The 19,041-nt window shown below is 34.8% G+C and overlaps 1 protein-coding gene across 1 annotated transcript in view; it reads left to right on the top strand.

Annotated features, from left to right (window-relative positions):
- Positions 1 to 19,041, top strand: part of IQCM (IQ motif containing M) — a 421,264-nt gene that overhangs the window by 196,853 nt on the left and 205,370 nt on the right. The window contains exon 8 of the mRNA XM_070504871.1: positions 311 to 369. Within this exon, the coding sequence (XP_070360972.1) occupies positions 311 to 369 (59 nt within the window). The remainder of the gene's footprint in view (positions 1 to 310; positions 370 to 19,041) is intronic.

Below are 19,041 nucleotides of genomic sequence, written 5' to 3'. Positions count from 1 at the left end.
AGGACAGAGGACAAATAAGTAAGTAAATAAATAAATTCTCATCTGTAATAAATTTGTATGGATGTTTGCTCACTGAAGTGATTAATAGGAATTGTATTTCTGGTGCCAAAAGATGCTGGAGGAGGTTCAGCGATCATACTCCTTTGAGTATACTTACAAATTTATAGCAGTATTTAGGTTTATAATATTTATAATAATAAAATGGTTCTTTTGCCCTTTGATCATTTAGCAGGTTGTCAATGGAATTAAAATTTTACAGACGATGAAGTTGTTTTCCTACTAATATCAACTCTTCTTTCTCTTATTCTAGAAATCCCTTTTGAAAAAAGAACAATCACCTGTCAAGCCAGAACCAAAGCCACAACCCGGGTCAGTCTTTTATATGATAAAAGAAAAGTATAAATTAATGTGCTTGGTTTTGGTTTTATCAATGCAATTACTGACATAAATATTCAGGTTTAAATAAGTGTAGGTTGTTGAAAGCTCAGGTTTTTAATGTATCCTTTTTAGTGTTTCCATGTAATTTGATGAAAACAAGAAGAAAAAATATATATTCTTTTGAGTATATTAATGATCATTCAGTAGATGTGGCTGAAGTTTACTTTGTAATAGCTAGGAAAAGCACTGTAAACAATACTGCATGTTTCAGCTGTTTGTTTATTAGAAACTGTGCACTACAATTCGCTGTGGTAGGGCCTGCCTTTTAATGACTCTAGGCGGGATTCTTAAGATTGCTTTGCTATTTTATGTACCAAATCTGTGGACAAACTTTTGTGAAAAACTGTTGATTTTGTGAGATAGATTGGAGAGTGAGATAGAAAAAAGGGATAGTGAAAAGTTAACAGTGAGGTTTTTGAAAAGGACAGGTTTCTCACTGTTTTCCTGTTCATTGGGAATACATTCATTCATTAATTCACCACATAATATTTTAGTACTGACTAGGTGCAAAGCACTGTGCTAGGCCGTATAGATAAAAATAGTGAAAAGATAAACTTTGGAGGTTTAAGTTTGACAGAAGCAACTGGTTTGGAAATCTAACCCCCCCAGTAAATACAGGTTTATTTAAATGTATTATTCAGAATACCTTTTCTTACCTGACATCCTTCTTCATTCCTCCTCTCAGTTTCTCAAGGTCCATAATCCCTCATTCACAATTCCAAGATTCAGAAAGCTCCAGAAACTGAAAGTTGATGCCCTAAAGTGGTGCCAAAACTCTTAGTGTCAAAGTCTGACCTGAAGTGATAAGTGATTATGATTATTCATAGTCTTTACTTTCCCATTTTATATGAACATTTGTTTTGCATACATATTAACATTAATTATATTAGCTAATTACTATTAATGTGTTTGATGATAGGACACTGCTCCTGACCCTGCTTGAATGTTACATAATGCATCATATGTGCTATATTAATTTCCTAAAATTACAAAAAATCTGAATTTCAAAATTCTAAGGTTCAAATATTGTGGAATTGCACTATGTGGTGAATCTTAGGCCGATATCCAAGATTGGATATTATCTGAGAGCTAATCTCATAATAAATTTAGTAATAGCATGTGCTTATTTTGTACTTGACTTTGTATCAGATACTTTCATTTAATTCCCATAACAACATAATGATATAAGTATTTTTATTATCATCATTTTACTGATGAGAAAACTTAGGTTGAATATCTCACTTAGGGTCATCCCACTGGTTGGTGATAGAGTGGATTCAAACCTAGGTCTTTTCTTTCTTTCTTTCTTTGGTGAAGAAGATTGTCCCTGAGCTAACACTGTGCCAGTCTTCCTCCGTTTTGTGTATGGGACACTGCCACAGCATGGCTTGATGAGCGGTGTGTAGGTCCATGCCCTGCATCTGAACCCATGAACCCCAGGCTGCCAAAGCGGAGTGTGCGAACTTAACTGCTACACCACCAGGCCAGCCTCCAAACCTAGATCTTTTCATTATAGAGTCATTGCCATATGCTACAAGCTAAATTGTGCCAGAACAATTCCCTGACTAAAATTGCAAGCTCTGTGAGGGCAGGAATTGTTGATTCTGTTTACACTTCTGTTTATAGCTCCTGGCATAATCCCTGGAATGTAATAGATACTCAGAAAATATAGTTGAATAAATGAACAATTTCTAGAGAAAAAGGAGAATAGATTTTTATCTTGTCCTACTGAGAAAATTTTCTTCCAGTCTCTCCTACTTGATTCATTTAATGACAAACATTAAGCACTTGTCTTTCAGGTGCTAAGGACAGAGTGAACAAGATTTATGGAACTTAGAGCCTAGGCAGAGTTTTCAGTTGCTGTTCACCATGGAGGGAGACAGAAATTTGGGCTTAAGTCCTGCTAAGTGACAGGGACTTAGTAAACACCTCAGTCTTTCCATGGAAATCTTAGAAGGGTAACACCCAAAGAATGGAGACTATGTCCCAGGACTAAGGGATTCACCTTAGTACTAAGGACAAAATAAACTGATTCCCCTTAACAAAAGCATAAAACCAAGCCTCGGCCAGTTCAAGATGATAAACCAGTAATTTAGCTGCAACTTAGAATTTAAAAAAATCAACATTCCTTCAAGGACAGTAACACAATCCATAGCCTCTACAATGTATAATGTTTATTATACAGTAAATAAAATGTTAGACATGTTAAGAAACAGCAAATCCAACTTATATCAAAAGAAAAGATATCCCAGATGTTGGAATTAATGGAGGCTTTAAAGCAGCTATTATAAATGTTCAAGAACTTAAAGAAAAAGATGTTCTCAATAAGAGAAGATCTCAGTGCAGAAATATAAACTATAAAAAAGAATCAAATGAAAATTCTAAAACTGAGAAATACAATATCTGATATAAAAATTTTATTGGATGGGTTGAACAATATATTGGAGTAGGCATTAGAAAAGGTCAGTAAACTTGTAGATCAATAGAGACTAATCTGAAGAAAAGAAAGCAATAATCAAGAAAAAAAATGAACAGAGCTGAGTGACCTGTAAGTTAATATCAAGTGGCCTATGATATGTAAATTGAAGTCTCAGAAGAGAAATCAAATCAGGGAGAAAAAGTAATTGAAGAAATAATGGCTGAATTTTTCCCAAATTTATTAAAAACCATCTTTACGTGTCCAAGAAGATCATCACATTCTAAGCAGGATAAATACAAGAAAAACCACAGGTAGTCACATCATAGTTGACAAGTTAGAATTGAAGGCAAAGGAAAAACCTTGGAAATAACTAGAGGGGAAAAACACATGTTGTATAGAGGGTTACAATTCTAAGAATGATGGATGTCTTGTTATCAGAAATTGTGGAGGCCAGAAGGCAATGAAATTATATATTTAGAGTGCTGAAAGAAAAAGAATTATCAACTGATAATTCTATATCCAGTGAAACTATCCCATGACATTGAGGATTAAAAAGGACAATTTCAGCTAAATTAAAGAAATGAGAATTTATTGCCAGCTTATCTTAATTTGACAACTGTCGAAAGAAGCTCTTCGTACTGAATGGAAATGACACCTTATGGAAATTTGAATCTACAAGAAGAAGTAAAGAACATTGAAAATAGAAAATACATAATGATCAATATAAAAGAATAAATTTTTTTCTAATTTCTTTAAAACTGACCACTTAAGGCAAAGTCATAACATTTTCATGGTACTTATAAGTTAAGTAGATGCGAATATCTGTGGCAATAATAGCAAAAGAAGTGGAGTTATACTCTTGCAAGTTTCCTTCGTTTTATTTGTAGTAGTATTAATTCTAAGTAGTATGTGATACTGTAAGAATGCATATTGTGATTCCCAGAATACTAAGTAATGCAAAAAGGTAAACCTACAAGGTAATAGAAAAACTAAAATGGAATAACAAAAACTATTAGGTTAACCCAAAAGAAGACAGGAAAATGAGATCATATGGAGTAAATAAAGAACAAATAGGAAAACAGTAGACTTAAACCCAACTGTACCAATATTTATATTAAATATACAGAATAAACATTACAATTAAAATTAAGAGCTTGTCAGGCTGGATAAAAAAACCAAGAACCAACTGTATGCTGTCTATAAGAGATGAATATAAAGAGACATTAATTGGAAGTAAAAGGATAGAAAGAGAAAAAAACAAAAAAGGCTAGCAGAAGAGGGCTAGAGTGGCGATGTTAACGTCAAAGTAGACTTCAAGGACTATTTCCAGAGATAGAGAGGACACTTCATAATAGTAAGAGGACCAATTAATCAGAATTAGATGATAATCCTAAATATGTATGCTTTAGCAAGAGAGCTTCAAGGCAAATAAAACAAAAGTTGACAGGATTAAAGAATAAAATGGACAATTTCATAATTATTGCTGGAAATTTTTTACATGCTTTTAGTAATTGATAGGAAAATTAGTACAAAGTATAAAGAATAATGTAGCAGATTTGAACAAACCATGAATAACTTTATCTCAACGACATTCAACAACTAAGATGCAGTAGGCAAATCCTTTGAAAAAAGACAGCATACCAAAACTGATATAAAAATAAATAGAAAATGTGAGTAATGCATGTCTATTAAATAAATTGAATTTGTTATCAAAAAAACCTTCCCACGGAAAGACTTGCTTTAACGGAAAAAAAATCGTAAGTCACATGTAAATTATTTTCCAAAGTATTTGATGCTGTTAACAGCAACTTATCTTCTTGTGTAAGTCTTTTTCCTGAAAATATTCTTCACCTGGTTGGTTTGATTGGAAAGTCTTTTCCCTTATAGGTGTTAGTATATTAAAATTTAGTCTAGCCCTTTCAACGATAAAAATTGTACAGTCTGAAAGATGAGTGTTTATTATAGTTATTTTCCTGGAGCCAGCCAGCTGATCTGAATTCTAAACATTTTCCTATACAGTCTTCCATCTGTTGCTGGCATAGAGAACTGTGGCAAAGTTTTTCAGGGATCTCTAGCTAATTTCTGCAGTGATATCTTAAATATTTTAGAGAATGATGACTAAAGGGAAGTTTAGAGATCATTTGATTCAGTCCTTTTATTTCTAGTTGAGAAAACTGAGATTCAAAAAGATTAAGTGACTTCAAGGTGACTTCGCAGAAGTGAAAAAAAACCAAAACAGAACTATTCTAGAATCAAACCCTCAATTGACAGAATTCGTACTCAATCGTCCTACTTTTGCCACTTGTATCATAAATGTTACAGCCTTTCTAATGATTGCTTAAGAGAATTAGACTGAAATTTAATGAATTAGCAAATCTAAGAGTGGCTCTAGTGATAAAAAAGTGTTACTAGAATAGAATCCTGGAGAAAGAGAGATTAAAAAAAAAAGTGAAACAATGTGAAAATAAAGCAACGTAGTGAATAATATAAAGCTGTATATATAGCATATGCAGATACATTTCATTGAAAACATCTACATGAAACAATACTAAGATTTTCTTGTTTGTTTGGAACCCTGCACCATTTCTATCATAGAAATTCCTTGAAACTTTAGAATCCAGATGTTGAGACTCTTTAAAGTCTGGCCTAAAGGATTTTTCTTGTTAGAGAGGAATTTCCCGTATATTTTCAGCTAGAGGTTTACTTAGAGTCTGCACGAGGCAGAGTATATTACAACTTTCCATCAGTCATCAGTCAACTTCAGTAAGGTACTGGCCAATTTCTAAAGTAATTGCATTTCAAGGTAAAAATATGTTACACATATATTTCCATCGCCAGTCTACAGTAAATACAAGAGAGTTTGTTTTTTTCCCTCTCTTCTTAGTTATAGAAAAGAAGATGATGGAAATCATTTACACATACTCACAAGCTTTGTGGGAACCCTCTACAGTTGGCAAATAGGACTGTTTTATGCACCCACTCAGTCGTATTTTTTAAGGAGGCAGTCACTTGGCTGTTAAAAGGTGGGGATGGGAAGTGAAGCAAACTAAAAATGCTGCTGTTGCTCTTGATTTGGAATTACTGCAAATTTGAGCACCCACTTCTATTCTTGGTGGGGAATGGAATCTGTTGCCTTATATGGATAAATAGTGGTGGATAAGGCAGAGTCATGATTATTTCTGTCCTAATCTTCAATGATCATAAGCCTAAAAGGCAAGTTTTCACATCTCTATTTTTTGTTGTTGTTGTTCATCTTCCTATTTTCTCAATTGTGAAGATCTCAAAGTTTAGAAGGAGAAGAAAAGATGGTATAGTAGTGCCTAGGTCCATTTGCTTGTACAAATATTTGGACATATGTACCTAAGACTTTTCATTAGCAAAATTATTAAACAAAGAGCTATAATTCTCAAGTCCAACACATTTAGGAGGAATTTACTAGGTTGCAAATTCCATACAGTGGCTACTTGATTTTACTTTTGAGTTCTTAAATACATATCTGTTTATTTTATGAGTGAGAGATAATCTTATTGCCTTGATTTCCTAATTCTATGATAAATATTCATTTCATCCACTCCCTTGCCTAACATTTATAGAATATAATTATCATAGATGAGCATTTATTAAACAAAATTTTTTGATTTATGGATGGTTTCTACTTCCTAAATATTTCAATTCAAATGATAAATTTTGAAATTGTTAGAACTCCACAAGTTTTGGAAGATTGTTAGAAATCTGTAAGATTAAAATATGATTGAGAAAGCCTAAAACCTTCTTTAAGAGAAAGGAAGGTTATGTTAAGCATGTCAAAGAAAGCCAAGCAATCTCAGTTCAGTTAGAATTGCCAAAGGGACATTTTTTCTGAGTTTTATTGATTTTGAAAGTAAAATACCCAATGTAAAATTTCTAAGCCAGAAAAAATTAAAGCCAAATAGATGTAACTCTTAATTTTTAGTTTTAAAAAATGGAATTTGTGCGTGAATTATAGTATATATATTTGATAAAGGTAAAGATTGAATGATACTTTGCAGTGAAGTATGGGGTCTTGTCCTTTCTTAGCATCATCTTTTTAAATCTCTCCATTAACTTCTTTTTGCCTAACCCATTTTTGTCTTATTTTTATGTAGTATCTTTAATATAAAATATCAGAAGCAGTTTGTATTATTCGGTAAAGGGAAATAATACATTAGCACACACAGAGTTCATTCTGAATATCTAAGTGAAAATTGTGAGCCAGGAGCTATATTGACTGTTCATCCATTGTTCTGTTACAATGACATTGTACTTTAATTTTCTGTGAAAGATTTTCTTTATATATAAACAGTCTTCCTTGAGGTCCACTTGAATTTCTTTAGTGCCTCTAACTATATTACAAATATCTCCTTTTTCTTTCAGATAACTAATGCATTCCATGAATAAGACACTTACTTTTTTTGATGTTTTTCTGCAGTGAGCTGTTAATCCCTTGCAGATTAGTATGACTTGAGCGATAAATTTTTCTTTTGTTGAATTTCTAAAGCATATAATTGTTTTTTAAAATGACTGATTTCCAAGGATAGAATAGAACAATTGATGGGTCTTTAATTTATAGAAGAAAAACATTCTATTGTCAAGTCATAATATTAAATTTATAGTTGTAGTAAGTTCAGAGGTTGATCATCAGCCTTTCACCTTTTTGGTATTTAATTTGTTTCAATTCTGGATGATAAAAATATTATCATTTCAATATAACATCCATGAAGTAAACTGTACCCTTTTATTTTATTTTATTTTTCCTAGATTGGCACCTGAGCTAACATCTTTTGCCAACCTTTATTTATTTTTTCTTCTTCTCCCCAAAGTGCCTGAGTACATAGTTGTATATTCTAGTTATAGGTCCTTCTGGTTGTGCTGTGTGGGACACCGCCTCAGCATGGCTTGATGAGCATTACTAGGTCCGCAACCAGGATCCGAACCAGTGAACTGTGGGCTGCTGAAGTGGAGCGCGTGAACTTAACCACTGTGCCACAGGCCTGGCCTCAAAACTGTACCATTTTAGAACACTTAAGTTTCTCTTTCTCTTTTCCTTATTTATTATTTAGGATCCCAAGCATCCAGATAGTTCATATAAATATATAGATGAGGAATAACTACTTCCCCCCTCCTATTTAGTGTCATACTGGTAGTGACATATAATATGTTGCTGAAAGGCAAAATTGCACTATCAATTCTAAATTTTCTCTTTTTTGACATAATAGAATATAATACATTTACTGGCATATCTAAGTATGAAATTCATATTTCAGAGTCTGGAGATTTAGGTAGATACTTGAATGTTTCCTTTATATCTCTAAAATTACTATATTTGTTCTTCATCATTTTTTCCTGAAAGGGATCAAGTCCTCTTATTTTATCTCAAAACATTTTTAGAATTTACCACTTAATAACTTTCCTTTGGTCTCTTTTGAAATGTTTTTACCTATTAATGGAACGTTAGCTTGTTTATTGTTAGATATCTTCTGTGAACAGGTTTTCTGGGTCAGGGTCTAGCTTAAGCATTTTTGATAATAAATTTTTGGTGGCTGATATTTCCCTAGTGATACATCCACTTGTGTGTTCTGCCTTTGGAGAATTACAGACTCTCAGAGTTTAAGGAACCTTAGAGATCTTTTACTGAAACCCTCTATCCAAAGGGTGAATCTCCTCTGTGATAGGGTACCACATAGCCTCTACTCAAAAACTCCAGGAATTCATGATGAGTCTTTTCTAGTGGCATCTCATTTAATTCTAAGAACTGCTGATTTTCCGACAATTCTCTGTTTGAAGCTCAACACCCATCTCCCTTGAGCTGGTACGCATGGATCCTGATTCTGTTTTCTTGAAGCCACTCTAGCTACCACTTTTCTCTTTTTAGATTACGCTCCTCAGCTTATTTCAACTAATTTTATATATAATGGTTTACAGCATCTTCATTAGAATGGTAATTCAAATTAGCTTAAGTAAAACAGTACTTATACCTGTTTGCTCACATGGAGCAAGTAGAGATTGCAAGGGTGTAGAGTATGGTGGACATGTGTGCTTTGTATCTGTTTAACATCTCACGCTCAAGTGATTTGACAGACTCAGGTAATGTCTTCAGGATGTGCTCTCCTTTCGTTCATTTTTTAATCTCTGCTTGCCCCTGCTTGGTTTTAATACCTCTTACTACAGACTTTTTTCTCCATGTGGTAAGGAAAATGACTGGCTTCCAGCTATTTCTAATTGACTTACTTCTTGCTCTTACCAAAAGGAAAGGTCCCTTATTACACACACACCCACATACACACACACACAAATCCAGAAAAATATTCTGGCTGACCTTCCAGGTTGGATCACATGACCAGCCTCAGACAAATTGTGGAGTGGTCCTATGACTGAAGTGCTAACAAGCAAATCCTGAGACCTTCTCAGATATTCTTGTGTCCCCATTCTGTTCTTCTTTGTCCCTCCTTTCTTTTCTTTCTCTGCCCCTTTTTTCTTCCCTTCATCTATTATATATTGTCAAGCATATAAAGAAAGGTAGTTGCTCTCAGGGAACTCAGAGCATAGAGGGGAGATAGATCCAGAGATAATTATAAAGGAGTATGGTAACTGCAATGATGGAGGAAAGGTACCTAACCATCCTCATGGGTCTGAGATGAATTATTTGTACAATCATATATATTAACCAATTGCAGAGCTTTACAAGTAAAGCTATCTCACTTCAACATTGGATTTAGCTCCTTGTCACATTTACCTCAGATAATTAGGTCACATGTTTCCTTTTCAATAATCCCACACCTACCATGACACTCTTTAAAATTGCATCTTCCACCTCTGTTAACACTCCCCAACTGCCTGCCTCTTTTTTTTTTTTTTTTGCCATAACACACATTGCTTTAGAAAATTCTGTAATTAACTTGTTTACTGTGATTACTGTCTCTCCTGTGAGACTATAAGTGCAATGAGGACAGGGAATTTGCTATGTTTTATTTACAAGTGTATCCTCAGTGGTAGAAAAGCGTCTTACACTGAGTGAATGAATGAATGAGTGAATGAATGAATAAATGTTTGTTCAATGCATGAATTAAGTGTTGGGTCTTTTCTCTGCCTTCTAATGAATTTTCTTCCCTTTCCAGTCATTTATAGCTTCTATCTCAAATTTTCTGCTGCTTCCTGGGTATCTTCGTTGGAGTATTCCATATTCATCTCTCAAAACTGAAGTAATTGTGTATTCCCCTCCCAAGTCTTCTCTCCTGTATTCCTCATCTCAGCTAGTAATGACACTATCCACCTAATCACCCAAGACCACCCAGCCTATATTTCTCTACCTTGTTTACAGAGATTTTATGAGAACCTTGAAAATTACCTTCCTGAAGTTCAGAAATATCATAAATCATTTATTGGTATGATAATCTGGTAAAACAAAACAATAATAATAAAAAATTAAATTAAAATAGAGGAAATGAATTCAGGAAGGCATGGCATTCTTTTTGTACACATTATGGCTCTTGGCACCACTGCTACTTTCTTTAATTCCTCACATACCATCTGATTGCTAACTGATAGAATCTGACATTAAACTTACTGGCCCATACTTTGCAATATTTATATTCTTTGCTTTTTTGAAAATGAAGGCATTTGCTATTCTCCAGAATTCTCACATCACATTTGTTCTCCAGTTTCTCAAAGATAGCAGATCAACAGAAGAATCTGGAAAATTTTTTGCCTGAGCCCAGAAAATTTAGACAAATTTCATCTTCAACGTTTTTTATGAGATCTTACCTTGGTTTGAATTTCAATTCTCTCCTATCAGTATTTGTTCTACCCTTTTTATTCTGATGGTCATTCTTCTTCAGCAAAGCAGAATCAATACAGCCTGAGATATTGCATTTCCAATAAACCCTAGGTGATGCTTATGCTCCTGGTCCTCGGACCACACTTTGAGTAGCAATTAAAGGATATATTTGACTATGTCCAGTATCCACTCCATGGGCCTGGCTCTGTCAATTCCTAGGATGGCTTAGTTGCTTTCTGACAGGGTTATCTAAACAATAGAGTGACCTATGGTAAATCACCTTCATGGTACCCTAGTGCCATAATCTTGTGATTGGAAGAAATCTTGGAAAAAATCTGGGGAAGTAGCAGAGAACTGCATCTCCTTGGAAATGCTACCATATCTAAACTCAAACACTTACTTCCAAGTCAAGTGTTACTATTTAGCCACACCTTCAGTCTTCCAGGCCTGCCTTCCTCAGGATTGTTTTCACTGGTATGAGAGGAGAATAAAGGTAGTTAAGTCTAGGTCAAATAATTTCTTCAATTATCATTTCTTTTCTCTGAAATCATCTTATGGTGCTTGGTGTGTCTTGTGTCCTGATTCTTCATTTTCTCTAGATTTCCTGGCTTACAACTTTTTTGAATGTCTGTTTACTCTGCATCTTCAGGAACTATTACTCCCTTGATTATAACTATTGTCAAGAATTTTGTAATTCTTCTTAGTTGTTAATTACAGAGTTTTCATTCTCCTACTTATGCTTTCGTATAAGAGTTCTGTTCAAGAGAGTTGTACATCCAAGAAGAAGCAGGGTTGGGTGATCTACCATTGGTAGCCTAGAGCTCTGAACATGTCCAGAGTCCAGCATTGGTGAGAGTCATCAAAGACCAGCATGTCAGCAGTATCTGGTTTCCCAATCTTGCCTGGTTGGATGGAAAAAACACTCTACTGTTAGGGGGGCCGAAGAGGACACAAAGTAACCAGGTATTGATACCTGGGCTCTCCAGTAAAACTGAACTAGAACATATTAGCTTAGGCTACAGGCCGAATTAGGGATTTCTGCTTTCTTCTCTGACATCGAGATGGCTGGGATACTAGAGAAGTCTTGAATCTACTTCCTCACTCATATGCATGGGTTGGATGTGATCGCACCAGTGTCTGCTGAAGGATGCAGCAGCGAGTAAGGAAAAATCTGACTTTGTGAAATCAATAACTGAGAAAAAGAATGGCTGGGCCTCGTTCAAGAGGAAGACCCTGTGTAGGTGTGATTCTTGCTTAGAATCTGAGGGAAAATGTCTGAGGAGCAGCAGGCAGAATAATGGGAGGAAGAATACACATGAAGTTCTCCTCTGTAACCACAGTAATTCTGCCCATAAGTAAAATGAGGATAAATGAACATCTCAAGCAGGGAAAATCAGATTTTCCATTACTTTTTCATGGAGGAACTCATAAAAAGGGAGAGTAGGGAGGCAGAAGCAAGGGGAGAAGAGGCCACAAAATCCCATCTCTATCTACTGCAGGTTTCTCTGAAGACTGGCCTCATTCCCTATTTTTCTGATATATTTTGACCTACTGTTGTCTGAGCATCACTCTGTGTGTGCCTGCTAGAAGATCTCCCTGATACCCGGAAATGATAGTCCGTAAAACCTATATGTGGTTGGGAATAAAATATTGAGTATAATGTCAGATATTTCTTTTTAGAATTGTCTTAATTGTTGTGAGAATTTATTTCATTATCTAAATCCCTATTCTAGGGACAAGAAATCTGTGAAGAGGCACCAGTCTTCATTGTCTGCCCTTTTTGAGCAGAGATGAGAGAGACAGATGGCAGTGGGTAGAGCCGGCTCTTATCTGTGATTGACTAAAGTTTGGGTTGGGAGCAAAGGGCTACCTCAAGAGGAATAAATTACTGTATTAGGAGGAAATTACTGTATATTCAACTCATTATATTCCCCCTTCCATTGATAAGCTCATGAAAAATTGGCAACTCTGGTCACTGTGCCACAGAAAAATCAGCTCCCATTACTCTTTTGGCATAAACACCCTAGTCATTTCAGGCACCTTCAAGGGTAATTTTTTTCAGTGTACTACAGATAAAACATGTAGATACAATAAAAAGGAGTTTTAAATGTTTGTATTAAAGAGAATTCCCTGAAAGTGCATCAAAAATTACCTTGACCATAAAGTCAAAATCAATCAAATTTGAACAAAAACAGCATTGTCTTTTTGCTTTTGCTTTTCTATTATGTGAAATGATCATTTTAGTTTAAGTCATAATAGATTGTGCTCCTCCAAAATGTTTATATGTGAGGGAAAGAATAATTGTGTTTTTTGAACTGAATTTGGAATTTAAAAATCTCGACGTCGTTTTGAGGAAGAACTAGTGGAAAATTGAAGCCTAGCAGCAGTAGCAGCAGCAGCAATAGCAATAACAAAACCCGTCTTTCCGTAGACGTGACATAGCGGGCTGGGAGAATTTCTTCAGAGGAAAATCAGGTGTGTGGGCAGGGAGACGAAATCCTCCCAGCCTGTTATATCATTTGCATTTCTGGGTAGGTACTAGTTAGAGCACGTTAGGTAGTAAACTATTTAAGGCAAGTTCTCTTAGAGGCTTTAAATAGAATGTCAGCTTCCACCCTTTAATAGGATCTAGTTAAAGAGGTTGCTGTGGAACTGGGAGCAGCCAAAAATAGGATGGCCCTTGGTTTTTTGGGGTAAGGGCAGGGTGGCATTGTGAGGAATGATCCGGATACAAAAGGGCTGTAGAAAGGACAGAATAAAACACGTCTCATTCAGATATTTACACTATTTAAAAATTTTACCTGAATTTTAGTGTATTATCTTCCACTTCAGGAGGATTGCATCTTATTTTAAAAAGTCTCAGGAATCCCGCTCTGATTTTTGAAGTGAAAAGATTTTGCTAGGATGAAGTCCTAAACCCTTGAGAAGATTTGCAAATAAGTACTAAAATAATATTGAAACAAAAGTACGAATTTCCTTAAAATGTATTACTTCCCTCTTAAAATCTAGGTTCCCCCCATGCTGAATTTAATACATTGTTTTCAAACTGAGCAGACCTCCTATAAGGGATTAAATTTGGCCACAAACTTGTTTCATTTGTTACCCAAGTTGCTTTCAAATCCGGCATTCAAAGCATGAGAGCATCACGTGTTTCTACTTCAAGGCTGCACGCACAGGAAACGAAAGCCCTCAACACAGCTTGGTAGCAAAGCATCCAAATCAGAGTAAATTGTGTAAATTATAACTAAATTGCAAAGCATTTGGACAAAACAGGCATGCTTGTCTAATCAGGAAAGTGGTGATATTTACTTTTCGATAATGCAGGTTGGAAGAGGAATGGTGCGAGGAAGGCATCACAAATCTCTTTTAATACATCTCTGAACTTGGCAACCTGAACTGGTTTTGTCGCATATTTGCAGCTTAAAAAGTATTTGGCTTTTACAACAGCCAAAATAAGTATCCTTTAATCACTTTCAACCTATGAACAGATGGGCAAACAGTGCTTTTATAAATGGAGCATACAAAATACTTCAATATCAGCCAAAACTAATTAGTAGCAATATCTGAACCAAACTCTAAAACTGATTTAGTGTTTAATATATATTATTATATAAGCAGTAACAGTTGAAAGGAAATTCCCTGTTCAGATGTTTACCAAGCTCAATGTCTCATGTTCAGACATGATTAATTTACTAATTAACTTATTGTATCTTTTCTCACAAGTGATCTTGCTTAATGATTTCTTCTCTCCCTGAAAACTGTTTGATTTGATACCTTGATCGTAGATTTGTCAGACTTCAAGTGAAAAAGTCAGTTTTAGCTATTCAGCCCTGGTCTGTCTCTCAACTTAGAGTGACTTTAGTAGGAAGTGGCTTAAGGAGAAAGGGGGTGTTCTCTTCTATGGTGAAAACTGGTTTTATATCTAGCCTCTAATGACTGATTTTTATGTTTATAAAAATGTTCCAGAAGAGTTTTATAGAGACTCCATAGTGGCTAAGAATCTGTAAAAATGATAATTCTCTCCATATCAGAAACGTGTTATGATATGTGAAGGGAGATAAATTTAAAAATTACATTTGGAGGGGTAAGCAAAGGATAGTTCCCACTGATTCTCTAATTCAGAGGAGGTCACTTGGCCTCCATATATTTGATAGGCACAATACATTTCTCAAGTCTCATCTACTTACAACTCATTCTTGTACCCTGCATGAAGTCGAACATTTCTGTAAGTCAGCATACATGGTATGGCTGTATCTTTTCAGTACCACTGAAACAAACAAAGGAACAAAAACCTAAGGCCAGACACCCAAGTCATTCTAACCATTGAGGGTGGGGGATTGCCCACGCCAGCCTTTCTGAAGTCATGACATAATTTTGTCCTCTTCTGATTTTATCACACACATGATAAAAAGGGCCTTGAATTCTGAGAGTACTAGTCACACCGTCATAATCTTGGGAAGTCACCTAATTTCTCTCAGCATCAGTTTATAAAATGAGAATAGTATCATTCCTCCAATAAAATTATTTTGAGGATTGAAGGAGAAAATGGTTGGAAGTAAATGCCTAATAAAAGATTGCTATTACTGCTGCTGTTATTAATGGATTTAGTTATTATATATAACGCAATTTACTTTGATATTTGTTTCTGAGTTTCTCCCATCATAAATGAAACTATGATGGGTATCTTTATGCATATAGCTTGTTTTTAGATTTTAATTCTTTTGGAGATTAGTGCTAGAGAGAATTGCTTGTATTTGTTTATCATGGGTGCCTTTCTTCTCCTGTCTGTGGGATTGTGTACACTTACTTATGATGGAGGGAAGATGAGCCGTCAGTTTGCTTTCTCGGCCCTCCCTTGTGGTCAAGTTGCACCCATAAGGCACAGTTTTGACTAAATAAGTTTGTTGAGCAACTTTTGATTCAATAACATTAACTTGGTGTTTTATTGGGCAGTTTCATTAACATAAATAGAATAAGAGATGTTGATTAAAACATAAAGATGTCCATATTATATGATTAACAAAACTAGAATCATGATACTAAGGCATCAGTACCTTCTGGCTAGAAGATTAATAAATCCCCTAATGTCATATGCTCCTACAATGATTTTATGTGGTAGAGATATTTGTTTTGCTCTTATAAGTTCTTCTATTGAGGTTAGGAGTTAGAATCATTTTATTTTCCTTTTCCAGGTTTGATCTACATTATATATAATGGTCTAAACATCCTCTTTCTCTTTTTAATATCCTCAATTTTTCCAATATTTCTTGTTTATCAGGAAGTGACATTCTATCAGGTGGTAATTACTTAAGCAATAGGGGAGATACCAGGCTGTTTCTCTTGGATTCAATGGTCTTCATTTTTACATAATAAGTGAATCCATTTTCCTTAATAGGATCCATCTCATCTAGTTAAATGACTGCTTTTAAAGGTGATATCTTTATCATTGAAAATGGATACAAACTAGATTTTTAATTACAAGATAGTAGAAAAAAGTATCAATTCTTATTAAAATGTTATAAATTAATGCATAATGAACTCAATAAAGACATTTTGTGTATATTTAATTATTGTGCTACTTTTTTTGGAGATAAATTAATTTGTTCTCAATCTCTATAGAATTATTTCTGATGATGTATTAACTTAAGATCTATGTTAAAATTTTAATTAGGATTTTTTTCCCTCAAGTTCTGAGGGGTTAGTTGGAACCATGTACATACCATCTAAAGGATATTTCATTATGGTTTGTACAGTAAAGCCAAACAAATTGAAATTTATAAGTAGATCTTCACAAAGAAAGAAAGGGAGTTTTCTTAAATTTCAATTAAAAAATAAATGTTAATCATAATATAATCTGTTTATTCAACCCTAGATAATTAAGTCTTGTTCTGCTGATCTTGGGTTAAGCAGACATGAAATTGTCTGTTTCTGGGTAAAAAGAGTTGCAGCAGGTCCATGGTTATGAAATGAGTTTAAATTGAGACGCCTGTAGTCAGAAGTCTTTTCCTTTTCCTATAAACTATTAAGAAAATGCGTCTTCATAAGGCTATCATTCTTTTTATGTTTATTTCAGAAGACATAATGTATGACCTCTAATTTGTATCGGGGGTTTTAGGTAAGTGTGAGAGAAAGGCAGAAGCCACCTGTTGAAGATATGACTGAATAGCATAATTAGTATATATTTAGTATAACAATCAACAATATCAGAGTAGAGAGGAATGGAGTCCTCTATTCCTCTCTATAAGGATTTAGTCATTGATCACCTTGAAATAGGAACATATTATTCACAGTGAGGACACTGACAAACCTCAAGTTTTAAAAAAATTTATCCCATAAAGTCTTTTTCATAATTGTCACTACTTGGCAGAGATAATTTACCTCTGAAATAAAATCTTTTAAAAAACCAATTTAACAGTTAATTGTGTCAGCCTTGGGTATAAACATAAGTATGTGTGTCAGTTATCTACCACTACAATAACATCCCCAAATTTAGTGGCTTAAAACAACAACTGTTATTTCTCATGAGGCAATTCTGATGATCTGGTCCAGATTCAGCTGACATCACCTGATGAGTCCAACTTGCTCAAGTTGCATACAGCATGTTTCTTCTCCATGTGATCTCATTCTTTAGAGGCTTGTTGCTTATTCTCGTGTAGATGTAGGGTTCCAAGAGAATGGAACTGTGTGAGGCCTCTTGGGGCAGAAGTTAAGAACTGGCACAGCATCACTTCCATTGGATTCTACTGGCCAAAGCAATTCACAAGGCCAGCCCAGAGTCATAGGTGGGTAATTAGGCTCCACTTCTTCATGGGTGGTGGAGCTATAAAATCACATTGCAAAGATAAGGATATACTGAGGCATTAATTGGCCATCAATGCAATCAATTTACCACAAAGTGCTTCTAATACATTTATGTTAATGTTTTAGTTGTTACATATTTAATTTAAAGAGGCAGAACTTTTCTTTGATTAGTCACCTCTTTTCATATTTTGGACTTTGATAAATAGGACAGCCCTCAATATAGTGCTGAGTTAAATAAAACTATAGACCATTGCAATGAGTTCAAGGAACCTGGGGCTCATCAAGGAAAAGACATGGCCACAAGGTGGCAATAGCATATAACAAGCTTTATTTGGACATTACATGGACATCTTTGCATGAGAGGGGATGTCCCTCACAGCAGAAGACCTTCCAGAGATAATGACATAGAGCCACCAATCAGAAGGAGAGGAGAATAAGGGAACTCTAGAGGAGAGAGGAGTCAGAGTCAGAGAGAGGGCTTACATGTCTAGCTGATGTCACTCAGCAGCAAGATGAGGACTCTCTGGGTCAGAGAGCTCTGGAAGGCAGCAGTGGCTTGGAGTCTTTCATGGTCCCAGAGTGTGTCTTATCTGTGGCAAGCAGATGTTGGTGGCAGTTTCATAGCATACGCAAAGCAGGCAAGCTCTAAATGGCTAAAAATGTGCTTATTTGGGACATATTTAAAGCAATTGGGTGTCTAAAAATTTTAAGTTTGGAGTCAGCAGGCTTTTGAGCTAATGGTCCCGACCCAATGTAAGAAGTAAGCAACATAGGGGCCAATATACAATAGCCATCTGTAACTCATCTATATAACAATTATGCCAAACATACCTTACCATTTCTGGCATCCCTCTTATATAGTGAAGAAGAGAATCTTTAGTATGATCCTGTAGTCATCTGGGACACCCAAAAGTAGGTTAAAAAGACATCATAACAGTTTGTTTTTAAATTTGGGCCTTGAATTTGGGAAAAACAATATTAGAAAGAATTGTCAGAGGAGGGAAAATATGAGCAAAAGTCATTGGTGCTTTTAGAGTAAAAAGAAAGTAACACAGCCACAAGTAGCATATTAGAAATACGAGACTTTGCAAGAAGTATATCACAAAGAAGAAAAACAGATTCATAATCATGACAAAAGGAATGTTTTTGTGATATAAGGAACTTTTGTTTTCTAGGCAAACTATATTGAAGGCACTGAATGATATTTCCTGTGTCAAATTAAGAGCAGACTGTATTAAAAAATCAGTTTGTCAATGTAACAGAAAGTAAATCAAATTCTAAGCTTACTCTTTTGTATCCCACCTATGTAACATTTTATAGTCAAGGATTCACAAGCGTTTTTCTGTTTTATGATTAAGCTCATCAAAATTGACCTAACTTTGTCAAAATTTGGTAAATTTCATAGCTTCTTTTCAAACCCATTATTTGTAAATACAATTCACTTTCCATCAAGCCTTCTATAAATTATTTTTCAACCTCAAATTTCCCTTTACTTTATTTTTAACATTCCAGTTATTTATAGATGTACTATTGATCAAAATCCATATGTCTAGGGCTTAAGATAAAATTCCTTCCTTCTTCAGTTGATAAA

This window comes from Equus asinus, chromosome 3, assembly GCF_041296235.1.
Source record: "Equus asinus isolate D_3611 breed Donkey chromosome 3, EquAss-T2T_v2, whole genome shotgun sequence".
NCBI lineage: Eukaryota > Metazoa > Chordata > Mammalia > Perissodactyla > Equidae > Equus > Equus asinus.
The sequence above is the reverse complement of the archived record's forward strand: the minus strand, read 5'-3'. Positions and strand labels throughout refer to the sequence as shown.